This window comes from Solenopsis invicta, chromosome 6 (genome assembly GCF_016802725.1).
Source record: "Solenopsis invicta isolate M01_SB chromosome 6, UNIL_Sinv_3.0, whole genome shotgun sequence".
Taxonomy (NCBI): Eukaryota; Metazoa; Arthropoda; class Insecta; order Hymenoptera; family Formicidae; genus Solenopsis; species Solenopsis invicta.
Window position 1 is genome coordinate 2,274,913 of NC_052669.1, and position 24,725 is coordinate 2,299,637.

Here is a 24,725-nt window from a genome sequence, read left to right on the forward strand (position 1 = left end):
TTGCTATGCCGGAGAGAACCGAGGGAAAAATGCATTCTCCGTACGCTGGAATAAAGCTTTCGTACGGCTTTCGTATCGCGTATTCGCGTGTTTTTTCTAGCGAGCAGATAGACAACATCCAAAATCATGGGATTCAATTTACCTACGAATTCTCCATTGCATGCCAATCTTAAGCTTTGCGTGCAATGCGCGACGTGTCATTGTGAAAATAAAGTCACCCGTTCTTAACTCCTTTACACGACATAGACGAATATTTTCTACTCAAAACTCATAAATGGCGGCTTATAATCCGAGGTCGGTTAGCACATAAAAACTTTTCACGCAAAGAGCACTTCCTACTTGCGACTAACGAGAGAGACTTGCAGCTGAAAATTGCGAGAGAAAATCATTTATTTCACTCACGAACACACTGAAAGTTCGCCGGTGCGATTCATAAACACTCTGTACTGTAATATCATGTGCGATATCAGATATGTATACACTACACATCCGCGGAATGTAATGGGAAATCGATAGCATGTCCGAGCTATGTGAAAAACTGTGTCTTCAAAGGCTACCTTTTATAATATTTTTAGAGAGATAGGGATATACTTGCCAATATATTTAGTCGAGTTTGTTGAGCAAACAATCGATGAAGGACAGAGAGATTGTATTTTAATATAAAGAAAAAAAAACCGGTAATCGGTCTCATAGAAAGAAAGAGAGAAAAAGAGAGGGAGAGGAGTGCACACGTATATAAATGGTATGCACAATTTTGTCGGGATGACTTGCGAATTTTTATATCTATGACGCAAGTGTATAAATGGCACGAATAAACCTTTATAACACTCTCGATGTTCCATATTAAAATTTTAAAGGGATAGAGTATTTAAAAAATGTTACAAGTTAACAAGAACATTAATAGCTTCATTATTTTTACTATCACGTTTAATGGTATATACACAGAATCTAATATTTATAGACCTGTGAGACTCTCAAACCTTAATGATATTTTAATTGCAATACAAAATAAAAGTTAAATTGAAATTTAAAAACTGTAGGCGGCTTGGAATTTTCCCTAATTTCAATAAAAAATTTTTGGTCATAAAGCACCTACAAAGAACATAACGATGAATAATTTGGCTTATAATGGATTGTGCAGAGTAAATGACCATATTTTTTGCTACAGTTTTAGGTAAATATTTTTTGACTGAATATGTGGATCTAAATAAACTTTCACATGAATATTTATTTTAATATAAAATAAAATTTCATTAGTATATACATAAAACAATTTTATTAATATATATAAAATTTGATTTAATTCGTAATACTACTTCTTCAATTTTTTTATATCAAATTTGCAAGTACTAGAAAACAATTTCACATAAAAATCAAAAACAAACTAAATAGTTTTTAAATCAATAGGGAATTGTGCTCAAATTACACATATACTCAAAACATAATAATGGAATAATTTATAAACTTTTTATACTTTTAGTAATGCTTTGCAATATGAAATATACACATTCTTGTATCAATAAGCTTCTATTAATAAGCTTATATTAAATTATATTAAATTATAAGACGGATAATGCAAATGCATGTTTTGATATATAATATTTTTTTAATGTTGATTCAGTTTCTTTGTTGGACGCCAAAATGGGCAAACTAATGGAAGGCACGCTACAATTTTAATTAGTCATACTTGATTTATATTAAAAAAACAACTTCGAAGATAGTGGCACAAGTGTCATCGTTGATAGAAAATTAAATGAGTTTTCCGAGCAAAGAGTGTGTTAGAGTGCACTTATTTTTTTTTCTCATTAACTCAATTAGTGAATGTCCCCCGCATCTTCTCATATTTTCCGTTCAAGTATGGCACGGCGCCTCGCAAAATTAAATCTTAACTCTGGTATGCCTACGCTTAATTAATATTGAAGATGTAGACTTGTAATTTGATATCTTGTATATGCCTCCATGACGTGCATCATATTTGAATTTCGATATTCCAGTTATAATTTTTAATGCGTTATTTCTATACCCTTAATAGGATAGTAGAGATAAAATATATTTGTAGCTTTACTCGTTACGTAACGAGTCAACTAACGAGTTATCCTTTTCAATGAGTAATGCATAATGAACGAGCTGCTTGTCAAAAATGACTGTTTTCCAACCTAGTGTTATAAAAAAATTGTAATATCATTACCAAATTCTAATTTAATATAAAAAAAGTAAAGGTAACAGTAAAATAACGATAAAATAATGATAAAATCACGACTTTCCATTTCCAATATATATATTATTTTACTGTTACCTTTACTTTTTTTATATGTATATATATATATATATATATTTTACTGTTACCTTTACTTTTTTTATATGTATATATATATATATATATATATATATATGTGTGTGTGTGTGTATAAATATCGAGGATGGAAAGTCATTATTTTACTATTATTTACAATATACAGTAAAATTAAAAATATAAATAAAAAAATGAAAAATTAACTTAGACAAACTAGACTAATATAAAAAAAGACAATAGAGCAATTATGTGTTCCAAATTTGATCTTAACAGAAATAAATGATTTATAATCTTTTTCATAGTTTCATTTATTTTAAAAATTGTAGATTATAAAGTGTAAGTATACTTTTGGTAGTCTGCAATCTGCAAACTACATCCAAGAGATATCCAGTTGCACAAGATAATACGGCTAAAAAGATACAATAGGTCAAAGAAACATCTTGCTCTAGATATAAATCAACGAACGTATTCAATTTCACTAGCTACACACGAAACAAAAAGGATACCGAGAGATATCATCAATCATAGCCTGCTACAATACTTCCAGTAAATTCCGAACGAACAATTCGAAGAAATGACTTTCATCAAAATAAAGTTTAAATAGAACTTGAGCTAGATGTATAACTTGGATATATGGATAAATATTTTGCGAGCATTTTACACACGCAGTCAGTTCTGCCTCCCATCGACCTTATCAATCACGTTGAAGAGCAGAGGATGTCGAATACACGTCCAGGGGGCTAATGTCACTTGATTTTTTCATACACTCCTTCTGGCTGACCATTTCTCTCTCATCATGTTCCGAAAATGTACATCACGTCAACCGATGATGTATTAACTCACCTTATAAATTATCACAGTCTTGTATATCTAATCGAGATAGAAGCCCATTTCTTTCCTGCATAACGAATCGAAAGATAACGAATCGAAAGATCACAGAGAGATATTGCTTATTACGTAAAGATTTTATTCAAAGGAAAAAAATACTATCAGAGCTATCAAAGAATTTAAAAATAGCTGATACATGGCAAAAAATATGGGAGATTAACGATATGAGGTATTTATTACTGTTTTTTTACAATCGCGTGTATGAAACTCTTGAAAATCAAGAGAAAATATTGCAGTGAAGACAGCCGAGGCAACCTGTATAATCTGGAGTCGAGGACGGCTTGAAAGTTCTGGTGCGGTGACGTCGAACGCACCCGCGCGATTTCCGTCTGAAGGGACAAGACTGCCTGGGTGGCGTGTAATTGGTGGAAATTGATACACACTCCCTTGTTCGTAGCGTCGGCTCCGTAAAGATCCATCCCGTATCCCACGCGTGTAGTCTCGCGACACGGAACATTTCATCTTAGCAACCGTAACTTGCTGGTCACGTCTTTGTATCGGTCAATTGCGCTTTGCGCTGTGATGAAAAGTGAAGGTTAGCGTATCGGGTCCACGAACATTTCCGTAATTTTTAGATAGCCTGCAGCGCAATCGAATACGGATATTCTCACACAGAACAATAATAGTTTAGACTTGTCCCTACTAAACTTACGCGATCACATTGATAGCTCGGTGCTCCGTTTGATTTGCAACCAAGATATATAAGAACTATGCAACATTAAGCGATATTGCACCTCACATATGCTATTTTTCTTCGAAAATACTTAAACCGATGAGTTCTATACCATAAAGTAATAATGACGGCAATATTCTTCAGGCCTGTTTTTTACTTCTTTTTTATTTTGTGACTGATTCCTGAGTAAAGATACGCAAATTATACAAGAAAAAATGTTTTGTTGTAACAACGAATTATTCGATTGAAATGTACCAAACTATTTAGTTATGATAAACAATTTTTTTTCATGTACATATATAGTTTTTTTTTATTTATATGTACTTCGTAGAAACATCTAAATTTTTTGTTAAACAGAAAAATATTTGATTGCTGTTAAAACATGCCTCAACTAAACACCTTTTGATGAACTAAAATTTTTTCCCAGTGTACACTCCGCTGAAAATAAAATCGAAATATTTAGAAATAAATGTTATTTCTATGATACATGACGTTATTTCTTCAATATTTACTGGTATATTATTAAAAAAATTGTTGCGATGACAAAATATATATTTTTATAAATATATTTCGTTTCTCTTATTAATTGGTTTATTCACTAAAAATAAAATTTTATTTCACAATTTTTAAATAAAGATTTATTTTAGTGAAATAAATGTATATTTTTTTAAATAAATTTTTCTCACAGAAAAAAATATACTTTAAATGTTATTTGCCGGATACAAATTCATTTTACGGAAACAAATCTTCATTTAACATTTCGTGCCTATTTTTTAGAAACAATTAGCTTATTCATGTTTTATCAAAAGTTTTTTTAGGATAGCAAATTACAAATCTGTAATCAAAATTTAATAATTTAAAATGACAAATTCAACATGACGGACCAAAATCCAAAATTTAGCATTATAATCTGTTATATTAAATCCACTATTTTTAATTTTATTACAGTTTTGTCATCAACAAACTCAAAAATCTCTCTCTCTCTCTCTCTCTCTCTCTCTATATATATATATATATATATATATATATATATATATACATATATATATCAATACAAATACTTGATGAGAAAACTCACAAAAGAAAGAAACTCACAAAAATGTTAATTTAAGAGTTTTGCCTTCCATTTTTAAAATGAGCCCGGAAAAAAGTCTACCTTTATTTTTGTAAAAGATATAAATTTTTGAACGATTGAGAAGTGTATGATGTTCCACCAGGCACGAAAAGCTAAAATACGGTAAAATAAAATTTTATCAGCATACAAACCAATTATTAATATAAAAAATAAGTTATATTTCACAGAAATGTATATTTTGCTATTATAATTAAACATTTTTATTATTGTGATAAAAATGTCAAAGAAAAAGTCACAAGTAACAATGCTAATATTTCGACTCTTTTTTCTCACAAGTATATAAGCGCGATTAGCACGTCCGTCCAACCATATTGAAATTCACGAGCTGGTCCCAGATATATCGTTTATAACCAGATATAACATTCAATCTAGATATACCGTTTCGAAAACTGGTTCAAGGTCACGTCTGCTTAAATCTACGGCTTTCTTGGGTCCTCCTTCTCTCTTAATTGTCCAACGCTCGTTCTCTGCAATTTTAATTCACCATTTTACAGGCTCCGGTAGTTCATAATACAGCGTATTAAAGTTCTTATCAGAATCCTATTATGTAGATAATAACGTCCTTTGTTTACCTAGTCGATGTGGAGCGATATTTATCGAGAAAGGAGTAAAGTATATAAACCGTCGGCATTTCTGAAAACGGTCCTCATCCCTTTGAACCGTTCAGTGAAAAATCTTATTTCTCCATCATTCTATAATTGAAAGTAAAATGTAAAATTTAGGCCACTGAACTTTGACAGTTGGACAGCGGTCGAGACCAATGGGAAAATTTGCGTTCTATCTCGACTGATGGAAAAAAAATTTTGTGTTTTTTCATCTCGCGCGCGTACTATCGAACGTGATAGTGCACTGATCCATAACTACTGCGGCAAAGTTGCATAAGTACGGCGCGATTGCTGTGACGACGATGCAACCACAGGGGCTGCGATTTGCTTTTCGAGCGCTATTGGGTCGGTTTATCCGGCGGTTTCAGTACCACGCCGAGGGCGATCGTGCTCGTGTGTGCGCGCGCGCGCACGTACGTCACCGAGAGTTATTAAATAGATTCGTTCAATTCCCCCGGGGCGATCGAGATTCCCCTTCGCAGTCTGCTACATCACTGCAGCAACGCTATCATCTCACGATAGCGTAACACGTTTGCCGCCGTAACGTATCCTGCCCATATTTATGGAGACCCGCTTGTTATCCACCAAAGTGTAAATCCGATTTGATCTCTACCCCACATTAAGCTTCCGCAAGCGTTGGATATAATTAAGCTGCGCCAATAGCTGCGAATTATTATTTCGCCCTATATACGCCGGCTAATGCGATACTTGCCGGCTACTCATCGCTTTCGGGTGAAACTATTGATGAAGAAACGAAGGATCACATCATTTTCACGGACAACTTTAAGCGAGAAAGAGATCACAGATTATATTATACGAAATTTAATTGCAGTTAATTAGATTTTTTTCGTGCATTGTTGAAAGTTTAGTTCAAGAATTACGAACGCGAATCTGTGTAGAGGACGGAACTTTCTCAAAGTTGAGAAACCTACGATGACTCACGAGAAGACCTGTTTCTCTTTGCCGTTGCTAGGTGTAATTTCGTGGAAGCTGTACCCAAGTTCTACTACTTTAATCTGCGGACCTATGTACAGTATCTTCAGACGAGAGAGTAAATAGCAAACAAGGACAAAACAGAAATGTAAAGAAAGAATATATGCTTTTTTTTTTTAGGGAAAAGAGAGAGAGGAAGTGTGTGCGATATGATACTATCACGGAGATTTGTATTACGTAGAAATACACTCTCTAAAAGTACCACAAAACACATATAAACAAGTAGTTTATTTGATTACGTAAATATATAATTAATTCAATTAATCAGCAAAATTGTGGCAATTAATATGACATGTCATTATTACCACATCCCATTAATCTCAATATTTCAAAATCGATATATTTTCATCATTAAAAGATTTAAATTGTGTTTCTGGAAATTATAGACTTATGGAGTACTATTGTACAGCATTAATAACGAAAAATATTGTAACTGCGTTCATACGAGCAAATAGAGAAAAGATGAGAAAAAAAGAGAGAGAGAAAAAGAGAGAGAAAATAATCAAACTTTTATTCTATAATTTACTCTAGAGGATGTTCTATCTCCTCTCCCCCCCCCCCTTGAACGCGTATAATTTCATGTTGCATCTTTCACGTTTTTTGTAAACTAAAAAAATTGTTAAAATTTATTAAAATGTTTAGTCCGATACGTTCAACTACATATTGAATTGGTTTAATTAATTCTTGATTAAAAAATTTTAATTGCTGACACGAATGAATTATACCTTTTTTTGCGCAACTAAATAATTGTTGAATTAATTCAATGTTTAATTGATCAGACTAAATATTTTTTTTCTCAGTGTATTATTGAAAAATGCGTCTATCTCAAAGTATTGCAAAAAAAATTGTATAGATTGTTTTATTACATTTCAATGTCTGTGTAAAATTTAAGCACAATTTTTTCATTGGTTTAAATGTCATTTTATTTTTTGTTGGCTCTACTGAAAGTTATTTATCTAAAACTACAGCAAAATAGGGTCATATTTGCTTAGAAGCCGCTACAAGTCAACCTTTTCATTGTTTTCTTCTTTACAACTGATTCAGGGCCAAAATTCGGACATTTGCAATCAAAATTTTTTGTCGTTGATTAAGAAAAAAAAAATAAACCTAAGAATTCTTTAATTTTTAAATTTCAATAACTTTTAGCTTGTATTGTACGAGTATAGCCAAAATATCTTTAATATGTACACTGTAAATATATCACCATTATATTAAAAACTATCTTTTATTGTATTAAAAGAATTCTAATAGATCATGATTTTTAGAAGGAAAAACAGGAAACCATTTTCCGAAAGAAGGATAAAAACGTGATGTGCCAGGAAATCGGCGTTCTTTTTCATCGCATGCATTTTATGACCATCATTCTTTTATATTATGCGTAAAATAACTTGATTCTCGCCAATACCTGGGTGCACTCTCTTCAAAATTGATTTGCAGTTACCTCGGCCTTGAAGAGAATGTATAGACGGATTTAAAGAAAACCGTGTCATTTGAAGATGCACTGTTGAAAGAAAATAACGCTATCTGTCCCAATATTAGCCTGCAGCTATGGGATATGTATTTTGTATCTGGCGAAGATAGTGGGGGCGAGGAGAAACCTTTTGAAACGTTCCATTCAGCAACTGGGCCAGAAAATAAAAATAAGGTTTTCCCTGAGGCGATTGCAAACATATGGCGAAGGAAACATATAGTCATGGAATCACAAACGCGGTGCTGTTGTCGATCTCCAAGGGTGAATTGTCGGTAACCAATCGAAAATCGTATTAACAAAAGTAGTGATATAATATCTTAGGTGAAAAACGATTTTAGCAAAAAAATATTGCAACATAAAGATATATAAAGTATTTCTTGAAAAGCAATTAGAGAATTTGATGTGTAATACAAATACACAAATAAACACTTTTTTTTAATTTAAATGTGTTGACAAATACACGAGACTTTGTAGAGAAATTCTTTGATTAACTGGAAGCTATTTGACATTATTGAAAATTATATTAATCATTAAGCTAATTTATTAAATCATAGCAAGCTTTTTAGTGATCTTGTAATTATAAATGAACAATTGCGATTAATTCATAATTAGCTAAAACATATATTCCATTACTTGTATTCTCGAATTGCTTATCGAATGTCTCTGTAGCCGTGCATTATTTCTGTGCATATTTCTGTTGCAAATCAGTTCGAATTGACAAACAGCGAATCTAGGCTAGTTCATTGAACCAAGTTCTTCTCTTGCCACAGTATTTACGACACGTTGGAACGACGCCGACCGGGTACTTGTTGCCGTCGCTCGCCGTCATTCCATATTCCAGCTCCGCCATCTCCTTCCTCGTAATTTTTCCCCGCTTACAACGCGGTCCAACTTTTTATTCGCTCCTCTCTTTCAGCCGCCCTCTCAGCCTTTCTCCTTCCAGCGCGGCCCTTCCATCCGTCCGTATGATCATGCCATTCCACGGCGATGATCCTCTGCTCACCAGGGCTTGTATAGCTTCCACCCTTCGCCACCCTCTCTCTCTCTCTCGGCACATGTACACAGACGAAACCTGCTCGCGCACACCTAAAAGGGACGCGCACACAACACGTTCTGTCACTGAGCGTTATTGCGCCACGGTGTTAACGAATGTCCACGCGATTCGATACACCGGCTTGGTGTCCATTCGACTGGCAAGATACTGGCGTGTAGCTGGTGCAGGCTGACAAGTCGCACTCAACGAATGTAGCGGGGACAATGGATCGTATGAATAAAATGGAGCAAATTTTTTTTTTTTTTACCTGTCAAGGTAAGTGCTCGAGGGACATGACGTCAAAACGACTGTCTACGTTCAAAGTTGGAACTATTGTTTCTGTAAATAAGAAATTGCGCAAAGAATTTACTTCAGGCGATACGAACGATCAAAATTATATATGTTTTAATCATAATATTTTCGAGTATCTTTTTTTGCCGCAAATCCTTCCTTTCTTTTTCTCCAAATTTATTGAATATTCTTTGATTCTGTACACAGAAAAAAATCATATCAATAACTAGAAACTTGAGGAAAGATAACTCCTCAATTATGTATTATAAAGCTGTAATAAGAGCAGTAAATATAAGTTAAATAAATTAAAAAAGTATAGTAATTATTCGTTGAATAATTACGAAAAAATAGAAACACAAATGTAGGCAACGGAAAAATTAAGCCGGCGGAGATTCAAACTTCAAAACTTCGGATATTATGACAAATCCACTGCTCTCATAATAATTCCGCTTGTGTGAATCTTAAAGACTTAATCAGTTTTATAGCCCTATATATCTTTATACAAATCTCAAATAAAAATTATATTATTGATGCCAAAAAGGTGTTGCAATAAATGATTGATTTATAGTTGAAATTGTGCTTTATATAAGATAAATTATTTATCTTATAGTTAGGATAAATCTCTCTGTTAAGATAAATTTGTCTAAACTAGAAAATTGCAATTGTTATAACTTATTTGTATAAAAACTATGTAACTGTGTAATATTGTTAATAATTGAGTTTCGTTATCAATTAATAGTACACATAAATTTCAGTAACTGTATTTTTTTAAATATTTAGTACTACTCTTATTACTTTTTAAAACTGATGACAGATACTTAAATTTCAGAGTTGACAAATTATAGATGTCAAAACTATTTTGTTTCCTTTCAGTGTAGACTTAGAAAGTGTAGACTTAGAAATCTATTCCATCTTTAATGGCCAAATTATGTAATCTAATTGGCAAAGTCGATTTTATATTTGTATTTTTTTAATTACTGTTTGTCTTGCCTGTTTTAATAATATTGTAACATGCAGTGTTCTCTAGATAAATATATTTTAATTTACATATTAGTTTCTCAAGAAATATTTTTGATGTGCTAAAAGCATATAAATATGAATTATATACTGATTATACACACACATTTTTAAAATAATGCTGGATAAATACGTTTCACTATTGTCTGCTTGATATAAAGTAGATATTTTTAGCGTTAATAAAGCGGAGCTTCGTGTGAGAAGGAGGGATATCCTTCTAGAGGGCTGAATTCCCCCTCCGTGTGTCTTATAATCCACCTGTGTGTATCTCATCTTGCAACGCCCTTTGCCTTTTTCTTGCAACGTTTTTCCTCTCCAGTGATAAAAAAAAAACTTTCTGAAATGCTCGTACTACATGCTTACGCAAACGACAGGAAGTAGCGTTTGTAGTTTACATCATTTCATATTAGATCGAATTAGCTCGCTTATAGAGAGGGGATGTGAACGCGTACATTGAGTTACAAGTTTTTTCATTACATCGCACAATTTAAGCCGGAAAATAAGTTCGTAATTTTATTTCATGAAATTAAGTACTTTTTTTGTTCACAGTTTAAATTGGTGTTAAGCAGTTAAACGTTTCACAAACTGAGAAACTCGATTTATTATATATGATATGTTGCATAATAATTATGAAGGCAACAATTTATTTCATTAAAAGAGCAAATTTTATACCAATTTCTTAATTAAGATTTATTAATTGTTACATTAAATTATTCAAAAACATTCAAAAATTAATTAAATTAATGAATACAATTTTCAATATATTTTCTCTGTCAAATTTGTTTTTGCTTATTCATACAAACATTCTATATTTTGACAAAATTTGTGACTAAATTAGCATTAGTATGATATGCTGTGTCATCAAACTTCCTTCATTCCGCCGAGTAAAAATTTCGCTTCCTACTGTTACAGTAACGCTTTTTCCGCAATTTTTTTTTATATGAACGGAACGACTAAATTTTCAGGCAATTGTAAGCGCTTAGTTCTTTTTTTGGATTTTTTTATGAAATAAAATAGCTTTGTGAAATAAAAGTACATTAGTAATGAAGACAAGTATTTACGGATGATTTCACGGTAAGGCTACACAAAAAAGATGCTCACGAATAACGAGAACAAGTATTTCCTCTGGGAAAACAAAGAATCTCATGCTTCATTCTTTATTCTCGCGGTTACTCAGATACTTTTGCCAACAATCTGCCGTGGTAATAACGTTAATGTAAGACTCATCAATTTGTAAAATTCACTGAAAGTAAAGCTGAACGTACGATAGAAAAATTGAAAAATCCGTTTTTGTAGGTCATGATATAAATTAGATTGTGTATTTAAAATAAAAATTCTAAGAATTAAATTACGATTAAATATAAATGTTCGAAATATAAATGTTCGATACCAAAAATGTCTTAATATAAACATTATATAATAATAAATCGTATTAATTTTAATAAATTTAGATAACCTCATATTACTCTCAACATGTAAACTCGATCAATAATTAAATTTTTTCAGTTCTTTACAATTCAATTTTTATAAATCTGGAAATATAAAATAACTTTATAAGCTCAATTATGATGTAACGCACAAATGGAAATATCCACTATTCGCATTGTGTGAATCGCATAAAAAATTACCCTCATTGTCAACTTGCTCTATGGTGATATAATGCTTGTCGTCGTTGAATGCCGAGGATTTCTTTAACGTTGAAGAAAGCACGAAAATCGAAGGCGTATCACGGGTCATATGCTGACGGCTTTATCCTTCGTGAGAACTCCGGTGCAGTCGAACTTTAGACGCGATAATCTGTGACTCGTGTTCTTCTCGCTGAAATGACTCGCTAAGCTGGAGTTAGATTTCTCATTCAACCTCATAATAGAGTATCCGGAACTGCATTGGCAGCTCCTGCATGAAGTGTTTGCATTATTTTAGCATCAGCTGTCAGGTTGAATCGCTATTTTTACGTGTAAAATATACATACATTTATAAATATTATGTAATTAAATTATATCGGACAAAACTGTGAGATAGATTTCCAAGGAAATCTGCGTTTTTTAAAAGAATATATATTTGATGAAGAGAGACGTTAAAGTAAAACAATGTATTTCAAAAATAAAAAAAAAACAAGTATGTAAAGTATCAGCTTCTCTATGTTAATACAGATTTTTAATTTTTAATGTTTCTTTAATAGTTTTTTTAATTAGAAGAATGCGTGCACGAGAGTGAATAAAAAAACAATAGCGTGCGATTCGTGTTGCAAAGCGGTGCAGTATCGATAAGAATTGTTTGATAGCTCCAATTCAAAGTCATTCCAGTCTTTAAATTATGGGAAAGTGGACTGTTGCTCGTAATTTTCATGTAGAGTTACAATCGTCTACTTGAATAATTTAAAAACGGGTTCACCCTCTTTAAGATGTACCCAGTCGCTTTTTGCGCATCGGCGAAGAGACCGACGCGGGGGTTGAATGTGGTTCCATTCATGCTTATTTCAAGCTCATTGTGCGCCTGGTGTATTCAGCCTTTGACTCGTTTCTCGTGTCGCCACTGTAGCGATGCTCCAGAGAGTAGAACCGTGTATGTCGCTGTGCAGAGAATCAGGAAATACCGGTGTCACATTTTCTTCGATGGTAACAAACATGCAGCCACGACGAAGGAATAGGAACATTGTGATTCATCGAACTATCGAACTTCCCTTTATGTGTAAAATGTAATTTACACGTGTAGATAGAAATAGCGGTCGCGCACAAATGGAATTAATCCACGATTTCATCTGTAATTACGTAAATGCTTAGTGCTTTATTTGAACGCACCTCATTAGCCTAGATTTGATCTATTGTTACAGTGGATTACGCAGAGAAATTTTGAAGTAGCGGTATCTCATGCGAGCGCTATTCATTACTATAAAAGCTGACGTATTCGTGTTACTTTATACTAATTAACACAAAAAAAGTATTATAATGGAGTTTTCATTCATTCTCGCACTGATATTCTAAACGATCCCTAATTTTTTTGCATTTTACGATTAACAAAAACGTTCCGTTGTTCTTAGGAAGCTGAAGAGACAACGGGAGCGCCTATGTCGATTCGTGTTTAACCAGATTTTGACACCAGAATGTACCCAGCTAAATGGAACATGGCCTGACCCGGATGACCCGCGCTGGAACAGTGGTGAATACGCGGAACTTCTGCCTGACTGGTTCCCGACAAACGCGACGAATGCCTCGTCTTTTGGAAACGCAACGGCCACGTCGCCGACGTTGGGTAATGTAATTAAGCCGTACAATCATGCGACTTGCAAAGTAAATCTGAGTATTACGAGTGTAAAATGCTATAGATAAATACATTTTGTTCCAAAATTATATAATTGCTCAAAAAAATAAAAAGTGCTATTTTTCGATCAAAGCGGAGATCTAGATGCTTAATAATATTTCTATATACAATCCTATAATAATTCTATAATAACAGACTTCAAATCCTGGTTGAAATATTTTTCCCAATAATCTTTACGGTTTTTTAAGATACTTGTAACTTATTAAAATTGATAATTAATTAAATTTTTTTTTATGCAAAATTATAAAATTATATAAAACATAATTTTCATATATAATATGAAATATAAATGTAAAAAAAATGTAAAAAAATGTAAAAATTTAGCAAAAACTTTTTTAAGGCATTTTTTAATAATAACCAAATATAAAAAAAATTTATTAAAAACTTTTCTTATTTTAATTAAATATTTAGTTTTAACTATTTTATATTAACATATATTCTAACTAAATTTTATATTAACCAAATAGTTTTTAGTCGGTATAAAATAAAACATTTTTCCTAGTTTAATTTGAGATATTATTTGTAATTTCAGTTTACGATTGCGTTTCAAGTTTGACAACTCGTATTGGTATACAGTTTATAGAATTAAAAAATATGTTTTATCATTGTTATAGAAATATTAGATTCCGCTGAAAAATAACACTTCTTTTTTCTTGTGCTATTCACATGTCGGTCTAATATTCAATTTATTAATATATAATTATCCTTCGTTTCTCTTCGAGTTAGGCCACAATTTGTTAAACCTAAATACATTATTAAATCCGTTGCTATTATGCTGTTGCGTAATATACATCTCCATATTAACGTCATGTTAAATGTGTCATTTGCTGATAAAGCTTTACGTCTACCAAACAGATGAATTTCTCGCGCCCGTTTTGCCACCATTTACGCTCTGGCAGACCGTACTGATTGCTATCTGCTTGGCGATATGCATACTGCTAACTATCGGCGGTAACATCCTCGTTCTTCTGGCATTCATCGTAGATAGAGCCATCAGGCAACCAAGCAACTATTTCATCGCATCATTAGCTGCCACTGATATGCTTATCGGTAAGTCTTATAAAATTTCCGTATATCGTTTTCGTCTCCCTTCACAGTAAACGTTGCGTCATTCCATAAAAATGATATATTGCAATTTAGATCTCTTCTGGAATATTTAAATTATACCGTACATCATTATTATGCCAAGAGCTTTTTTATAAAGATAATATTTCGAGAATTAGATTTATATTTTTATAGATTTATATTTACATAATTGTTTTCATAAAAATCGTTGCATTAATAATTTTATAATTTATTACACATGACAATGGTTTAATAATTTTGTAACTTTTAATATTCAGTAATTAGTCTCTTAAAAAATGTATTAATAGTTCTTATGAACAGTTTGTAATTTTTCATCATACTTAACATATTTTATGTTATTAATTCATATGATGAGTGATTTTATATCTTATATATCTTATATAATTTTCATAAAAATTATGCTATAATATAATTAATTATAGAAGGTATAAATACTGTTGCAAAAAATTACACTTTTTTATCAAAATATTAAATTTTTCATTAATTCCGTTTATATCGTTATTCGTAGTTTCATTTTAAATGTAATTACAACAATGCGATTTGCGAACTGCTGCATTTCAATTCACTTTCTTTGATAGAATGTTTCATAGCTCCACAACCGTTCAGAAACGCGATAATATTATAAATGCAAATTCCTCAGTTATGAACGGATCCCGATGTATATTCATTGTGATGATAATCATACGTAGATGTGTAATTTGGTTTATCATGAGGTCTGTCTGAATGCAGAATACGAGTAATCAGATACACATGACAAGAGAAACCGACTATACAAGTAACGACGTAATTGTTGTGCAGGCACCGTGTCGATGCCGTTCTACACAGTCTACGTGTTAATGGGATATTGGAATCTGGGACCTCTCCTCTGCGATCTATGGCTGTCAGTGGACTATACGGTATGCCTTGTATCCCAGTATACTGTTCTCCTGATCACGATCGATCGATTCTGCTCGGTGAAGATAGCCGCGCAGTATCGCAGCTGGCGGACGAAGCAGCGCGTAATCTGGATGGTGACCATCACTTGGATCATACCGGCGCTACTGTTTTTCATTAGCATCTTCGGTTGGGAGCACTTCATCGGCTACAGAGACCTACAACCAGGCCAGTGTGCCGTACAGTTCCTCAAGGATCCGGTATTCAATACCGCGCTGATAATAGGATATTATTGGACGACGCTGATCGTTCTGTTCGTCCTTTACGGCGGCATATACAAAACCGCCTATGACATGCAGAAGAAAAGCGAGGCCAAGCAGCGCAAGATGCAATCGATGGTCGCGCTCAGCGCCGGCGCGATGTCCGGCATGGCCGGTCGCGCCGCTGGTATAGGCATTTCTAAGACACAGAGCACCTTGCTGAGCCAGGACAAACCGAAGATCGGGGTCACGTCGATGGACGACAGTGCCATCGGCGCGGACGCGATGACCGCGCAGAAAATGGTCACGAAGAAAACCACGGACGGTACGACGGCGTCAGATTCCGCAAACAAGAATATTTCCGCAAATATCACGGTCATGGAAACTGACAAGTCCGAACATTCCAGCAGTCCTATTTTCGACTCCGACGACGAGAGCACCGTTGGTGGAACGACGCAGCAGGTCAATACCGTCAGAAAGCGATCCTCGCTAGCGGGTCTGGTAGCCCAATCCGGCGCTCTCCAGGTTTTCGCCACCAATGGACGCCTAAACGGCATTGTGCCGCTCAAGGTCGAGCTGAGTGTGCCAACGGCGAGGAAACTATTGCCGACGAGTCCTACGCGCGACACGCCGACGCATAAAGCTCAAACACTGCCGAAGATACAGGAGCTCAGTCTTCTGGACACCGACAATCCCGCCGAGCTCGATAAGTCCAGCAGCCGGACGTTGACGCCGGAACAATCCTTGAAACTTAGCGACGCCGACGGCAATCAACAATCGATCGTTACGGTCGAGGTGACGCCACCCGCTCAACTTAAGCGAGCGTCGATCAATAGCAGTCAACAGAACATCATACCACCGCCCATGCAATTCCAAAGCAGCCCGCCGATATCGGACAGCCCGACGACGTCCTCGTCGACCGACAGACCTAGATCGTTGATCGTACGCTCCCACGGTCATGGCACTTACGACATTCTCACCGGTCTGGACGGCGGTGAGCTGCGATACATGGACGAGAGCTCCATCATCGTGCCCAGTCCTTCTTACGAGAGTCCACCGTCTTCCTTCTCCTGCAGTCTGGCGAATCCGCTGTCGACGGCACCCCCGTCGCCCATTCTGGGTAGCAGCGCGACGACGGCCGCGAATACCAGCCTGTTGCAGACCGCTCTTATCAGGGCGACGGCGCAGCAAGCTGGTACGAGCCAGCTCGCACAAATTGCACAGAGCAAACAGCATCATCCACCTACAATGTCTAACGCATCGAGTCAAACGCACCCGCCGCGCGTGTTCATCACACATCAGACGAACGTCGCGTCACAGACGTCACCTATCAGCAAGGTACACACGGCGGTCTCCGTCAATGTCGACAGGACGAAGCGTCAACCGGTGACGACGGTGGTCACAACGACTGCGGCTATGCCGGTGGAATCGTCTAATAACACGATGGAACGATTCTCGGATCAGCCTATGAAGGCGAGTAGAAATCAGCCGCAGAACTCGTCGTCCAGCAGTATAATTCTGACGGCCTCGGCTACCACGAATAGCCAGGAAGTGAAGAGTCAGTCGAAGAAGAAGAATGAATCGTTGGATGGAGAGCATAGCGGTTCCAGGCGCGATTTCGTCAAGTCTATCGGAAAGAGGTTGAAGGCCAAAGCGAAGAAGGACCTCACGGTTGGCCGGCAAAAATCGCGAACGGAGAATAGAGCGCGCAAGGCCTTTCGCACGATATCCTTCATTCTGGGGGCGTTTGTCGCTTGCTGGACACCTTATCACGTGTTAGCACTGGTAGAGGGCTTCTGTGCAAATCCACCGTGCACGAACGAGCACCTCTTCATGTTCTCATACTTTCTGTGCTACGCCAACAGTCCCATGAATCCTTTCTGCTATGCCCTGGCGAATCAGCAATTCAAGAAGACCTTCACCAGGCTACTGAGGGGCGATTTTCATATGACGTAAAGTATCACGGGTCGTTCAACGGAATATTCGTTTTGATAATATAGCTAATGTAAGAGACACGGACTGTTTTCTCTTTTTTTTCCGGAAAAGATGGCCTTCCATATTTAATACCGAATTACACTCACTTGTCGTAACTGTGGTGAACTCGGACAATAATAAAATGAGAATAATATTTTAACACTCGCCGGCGAAGTCAGGTCTTAGGCGCCTTTTGTACATAATACGCACTCAAGCCAATCGAAAGTCATTAAACTCGTATGTACATACTCTGTACACATGTGTGCATATTTGTTAACGTTATGTGACCAGGACGCGCGCGTATAACAGATGTATGTGCATGTAGTATTAGATAATTATATGTGTACCACAATAATAAACACTATGCTGAATCGGAGATGCATTCCTAATAAATTGCGGTTTATGCGGTACCGCAGCGAGAATTTGTGAGATTTAACTCTGCATGGAGAACGACGCGCGCGTTACGATTATTAAAGTATAATTCCGTAATTTAATAGTAAGTACTTAACGTAAGCCGAACGAAGGAACATCGTTCATCACGAAAGACGAAAAGTGAAAATATTAAGTAATATAAGATGATATCCGGCTGTATATTATAATAAAACGTCGCTTTGGGAATAAAGGACCGGCTGTGTTATGCAACGTCAGTCGCTTCGAATAAAGGACCATCTCCTCTTGTTGTAAGCAGTAATCGTGGAGCGTTTTCGCGTTGCATTATTAATCTCTCTTTCTCTCTCTCTTCTCCCCCCCCCTCTTTTTCTCTCTCCCCGACATGTTGCAAAAATCTCATTTGCTAAGTTATTTGACGTACTATCTCTTTTTTATTTTTACAAACAACGAATCAGCTTGAGGTAGCTCGCCTTCATAGAAGTACCGGATATTGATGATTTTTTTTACGGCTCTCTCGATCATGGATCGGAATATACACTGCCTTGAGATGGCCTAATATGCAGGCCTTTTCTCTTCGAATTTTGTGACACCTGGTACTCTCCTCACAAACGAGCTTCCATCGAAGTCTGATCGACGTTTCGTAGAGTTACATTAGCATCTCTGACAACACGCTTAGAGAATATCCCATCTTAATAAATATTTAACATTGATTATTCAGCTAATTGTTGATTATCAATTAATTATTTAATTAAATATTTTTGTGTTTGAATAAATATTTTTTGCTATTAGCCTGAATATTTTTATCATTAGCATTAGCCACGTTTCAAAATAATCTTTACATATATTTTTATATTATACATTTTATGTATTTTAATTAAAAGGTTTGGTGTGCGTATGTTATAATTATTGTGCCGCAGATGCAAACAGGTATTTGAAGTTGCTAGCAGACTGTGATTATTATTCACACGGCATCACAAAGCTTTGTTTCAGTATTGCTTACTTTTAAAAATATTTTTTCTCGGAATAAAACGCCTAATTTTTTCAATCCCTTTTTCATATCAAATACATGTATATCTCGCGATTACTGCAAATTATAAACAAAATGCATACGGATGCAAAATACAAATTGTGACAAGCAACTCATATTCATATGTCTCGTCATATTTTAATAATATTCATAAAGGCATTACCTCTGTTATCTTTGTTTGCGAATAAATCAAATACACGTTCACATACACACGTAAATGCAGGAAATCAAAATTATAACTCCTCTTAATTAGTAGAACTAATTTATCAAAAGTCGTGTATCATTGAAGATAGGTAGTTGCAACGCTTGCGGTGTAAAAGCTATAAATAGTTAATAAACTAATTAGCAATTGAGGAAGCAAATAAACAAAATAAAAATTTACATTTTTATATTTATATTGTACAAGAGCTATATATATCCCAAGATAAAAAAATAAATTAATTATTATTTCAAATTATTATTTGTTTTAGTATTTTAATAGTGTACACACACACACACATACACACACACACACACACACACACATTAAAGTAGATCTATTAATCAATGGTATTTACAATAGATTGCATCAATCAATCAATCAATCAATCAAACATTAAAATTGTTTAATTGATGAAACAAAGAACTAACTTACTTTTTTCATCTAATTGCTTTTCAATTGTAATCAGTGCATATTTTGAAAAAAAGACAATATATATTCAATTGAATATCTTAGGAACTTAAAGACAGCTCTCAATTAGATGTTACTTAAATAAAATTCAGGTACTTTACCAATCTAAATAATTCACAAACTTTAGAATTACAGACTTGTTACGTGCTATGAAGTTATAGGCGAACAGTTAGGGTGCTTAATTAAATGAACTCATATGACCCTCGTAAGACGCATGTTTTTTCTACCTGTTATTTCTACCTCTTATTTCTACTAGCTTTAATACGTGAGATTAGAAGGAATGTCCAATAAGCAAATAAATCGTTTTTAATTGCCGATTGATTAGAAGTAGCACATTTTTTATTGTATCATAGATTTTATTGTATAAGTTTCCTACGTTTATATAATTTGATACGTACGCGATTGCTTCGCTCGTAAATTTTATCTGATAATTCCGCTGCAACATCTTATCAACTAGAAACGTGTCATGTTCTTCCACAGAAAGTACAGAGTGTCCTAAGAAATAAATAGGGATTTTATATTAACATTGCATGAATGGCATTAAGGCAATATGAAATCGCCAGGGGACATTTTGGCACTTTGGATATCTTCCGAAATTCACTGCCAATAGCGAGAGTTATCCTGTTCCTTCATTATGCTAAATATACCTGTCATATACGTCAAATCAGTCATATACGTTTTAGATGTTAAGGCCATCTTAACATCAAAATGACAGACCTAATCAAATTGTCTAATAAATTAATTAAAATTAATCCGCGGGAATACTAGTAGAGCGTTTCAATCCGGTTTGAAATTCTGCTTCTGACACATAAATCACTTATTCGTAAGTTCACAAGTTAATTTATATCATTAAATGTAAGTTACACTTGAACAAATGAACGATACGTTTACGTTATGCTTTTCTAGTCTTAAAATATTTCGAGGTACGCTTGTTTCTTCACGCGTTTGCCGTTACCTGTGCAAGGGTAGAACGATACACGATAATAATTTCTCGTGAAAAAGAATGCGAGGAAAGTTCGTTAAGATCAATAACGTTAATAATCAATAACAAAAAAAAAAAACGTTCCGCTTCTGTGTCTTGGCTATCTAGAACGTAATATGTTGGCGTCGTTACGATTAATGCTAGGACATAGAGTCATAGAGTAAGTGATAATAATCTGCTTTGCCAACAAAAAATCAACTTGCATCAAAACATATTACCGTGAACGCAGAATTCTTCGATACGACCGATGCGTATAAACGATACTCCGCTTAATAAGACTTAAGTCCAAAGATCAGCTTAACTGATCGAGAAGGAAACGATACGTCGCAGCTCTAAACGTAGGAAACTTCTCTCTGTATGATATGTAGTCTATATTAAAATATATATGATAAGTGTGCATGTGTGTACGTGTGCGTGCGTGTATGCGTGTGTGTGTGTGTGTAGTACTGGCACAAATAGTATCGGTACGCTTATTGTACAGAGATAACAGACTTTGTAGAAAAAGAAACAACTTAATCGGGCGCCATGTAGCGTGTATACAAATATGCATATATTCGTAGCGTGACGATGGGTAGGCAGCCTACTCATCTAAGCAGCTGCTTAACGCTAAAAAGGGGAGAAAAGCCGGTAGACGGTGCAATATCTAGCGAACAAATATAATTAGCTCTAGGCAATAGCATGATTAAAAGAAGCGCAGGTAATAAAAATAGCTGCGTGGAGCCTACGTGAGACCGTATTATATAAAGCATATTGTCTAGATCAGCGAGTGGAGAAAGTATATATATTTGAGCATTATATTTCCCTCTCGGCGATCACGCTTTTATTATAGATTACTCGTATGTGCGCAAAAGCGACGATCATCAAAATTGTGCGCGACGGGTCGGAAAATATTTATGATTAATGTGCACTTTATGCTCGATCAATTTCAATTTGATCCTACCGTGGAAAATTTAAATAACGAATTCTTCGTCTGTAAACAATTTACATGAGGGGAATAGAATCTGTCGTATTTGCTTCTATTTACTTATATGGATTCTATTGAAATGCGTTTCGAATTCTTTGCACGTTTCGTGAAAATAATTGTTGAAATTAAAATTAAATATACGCGTGCACATGAATATTAAACAAAAAAAAATTAACGCAATTAAAAGTGAATTAAATATTTGGAACGTGTGTTTCTAATAATTGTCTTATAATTTGCGCTTTTATTGCGTGCATGCCAGAAGGAAAATTAGTTTGATAATTATGTAATATTATTTCAAGTTTTTTCTAAACAGAAATAGCGTGAGATCAAATTGAAAATGTAATTACTACTAAATTGTGGACAATATATCCTGTTCGTCCGACAATCTTGATTTTTTTTTAATTTCTCAAAATTATTCCTTTTAATTCCTCTTTACACATTTTTATTCTCGATTACTTTTTTATCTCTCGCCATTTTATTTCTTACGCGTATATAGTTTATAAAAAATATAGTGTATGTTATGTAATAATTATACAAATGCATTATAATCTACTTTTAGAATAATGCGGCATGCTCTGATTGTGAGTATGTGATCGATATCTAGAGATATATTCGCTATGCGTAATGTCAAATGTCTACCGCAAATTGGCAATTCAAATTAATGTACATGTGATTAAATTAAGGTTTCGAATGAAATTGTGACATAAGTGTTATCAAGTAGCAATCAATTTTTATTTATTTTGCATCTCCATATGCAAGCCATGCACGAAAGTGCACATATATACATAATGATGCGCGTCCTGAAGTATAAATGATATTTAATTGCTGAACCTGTAAGTAAAAATGAATATAATAAAGTGAGACAATGAAATGTGATAGAAAAATAATATCCCTTTCTTTCACATACCGTTGATTTGTATATACATAATATAGTATATCACATGTGGACATAAGGTAAGTATAAAACTTTCAAGAGTAACGTTTAATAAAGCAATAAGAGATCCAAATATATAAAACCAAGATATTAGTAATATAACAATAAAAGTTTGGTTAATTCATACAAAATTGTTTAACGAGCATTTAAAACATTACATGCATGCTGTTCAGATTAACGCTTTCGAGATAAATTGAATTTTATTTATAGTATTAATCAGGAGATAAAAGTCTAAAGTATCAGAGATATAATATTGTAGTTTTTTTTTGCGTGATAAAATTTCACGACCTTTGAGACTTAAAGTACAAATGAGAATAGTAGTGACATCTGATTGGAGCTGTATCAACCTGTATGCGCATTTAACACATATATTAATAAATTCCAATAATTTAATAATGTTTAAGAAAACGTTATGTAGAAACTTGCTTTGTGACTTATATAATAGAAATGGGGATATATATAAAAAAACAATGGCATAGATATCTATTTAAAAACGAGAATATAATCTGTTATTGATCCAGTACCACTGTGTGGTATCGTATTCCTTCTGACGATTGAAACCTGCATAGAATTCACCGAAAATCGTATCAAGTTTCGATTGTTGGTACAGTTAACACACAAGTAAATTCCGTTGTCTGTTGAAATTGTCAAATCAATAAAAAAACAATTAATTAATTTTTTATTTTTTTTATGATTTACTTCTTTGAATAAATTTTTACGTAAATATATACATAAGAGATACTTCTTTATTCTTATTTAATTTTTTATGGACAAAATAATTATAATGATACTAAATATATAAAGACCAGTCATAGAATGAGATTTTCTCAACGGATGATAATACGTTTAGTCAATAATGCAGTTTGGAAAAAGAAACTAATAATAATAAAGATTCAAAAGAATTTATCAAGTAATTTTATACATTGCAGTGAATAGATGGATAATATAATTATGTTGTAGAGTAAATTTAAAAATATAGTTTTCTTCATATATTTCGATAATTTAAGTTCAGTCGATAACGGTGATAGAATAAGCTTCAAACAATTCATGTTGTTTTAACGAAGAATATCCAGTCTTTATAAATCGTTTTTAATATTTTAATGTTTATTGATTAACATATATCGTTGTTATTAAATATTAATATTAAATATTGATATTAAATATTAATAACTCAGGTGATTTTATAATCAAACTTCATTAAGTATCTTAAATGTATATTTAAACTTATTAATATTTAATCAATTGCTCAATTAATTTTATATTATGTTCTTGCTTTAATAATTATTGCATTACTTGCAGAAAAATATTCCCATGCAAATTATAAATAATATCAAATATATTCTTATTGTGTTGAGACTTTTAAAGATAAATATATATATTTTATATAGTAGTTTATTACTTAACAATTTATATATTTGTGCATATTATGTTATACACAGATAAATATCAATTAGATTACTAAAAGGAGCAATTTTTTAATTTTTTCTTCCTTTAATAAGTAATGATTATTTACAAAAAAAATATTTTCTTAATAATTGTTTTAAAACATACTCATTAAAAATTTAAAAAAACTTATTATCATATATTTTTAAAAAATGTATTTTTTTTAAAGATTATTAAAAAATTTTATCAAAGAAAAAAAATAAAATAATAAGAAAATGAATTTTTTTGGCGCACAACACCCAGCACGGCTCTTTAACTCGTCTTGCTTTATTTAAATTATTATTCATAAAAGCTTTAAATTTTGTTTTTTTATTTTTGAATTTTTTTTTATTTTGACTTAGTATTCTTGATTAAAATATTAAATTAATAGATATAGATTTTAAAAAAGTTTAATGCCGAAGG

At 33.6% G+C, this 24,725-nt stretch overlaps 1 protein-coding gene across 1 annotated transcript in view; it reads left to right on the plus strand.

The window, feature by feature from the left end:
- Nucleotides 1-22,817, plus strand: part of LOC105205262 (probable muscarinic acetylcholine receptor gar-1) — a 53,920-nt gene extending 31,103 nt beyond the window's left edge. The window contains exons 3-5 of the mRNA XM_011174604.3: nt 13,440-13,651; nt 14,576-14,770; nt 15,605-22,817. Coding sequence (XP_011172906.1) covers nt 13,440-13,651; nt 14,576-14,770; nt 15,605-17,895 — 2,698 coding nt within the window. The 3' untranslated portion in view covers nt 17,896-22,817. The remainder of the gene's footprint in view (nt 1-13,439; nt 13,652-14,575; nt 14,771-15,604) is intronic.
- The last annotated feature ends 1,908 nt before the right edge of the window (nt 22,818-24,725 follow it).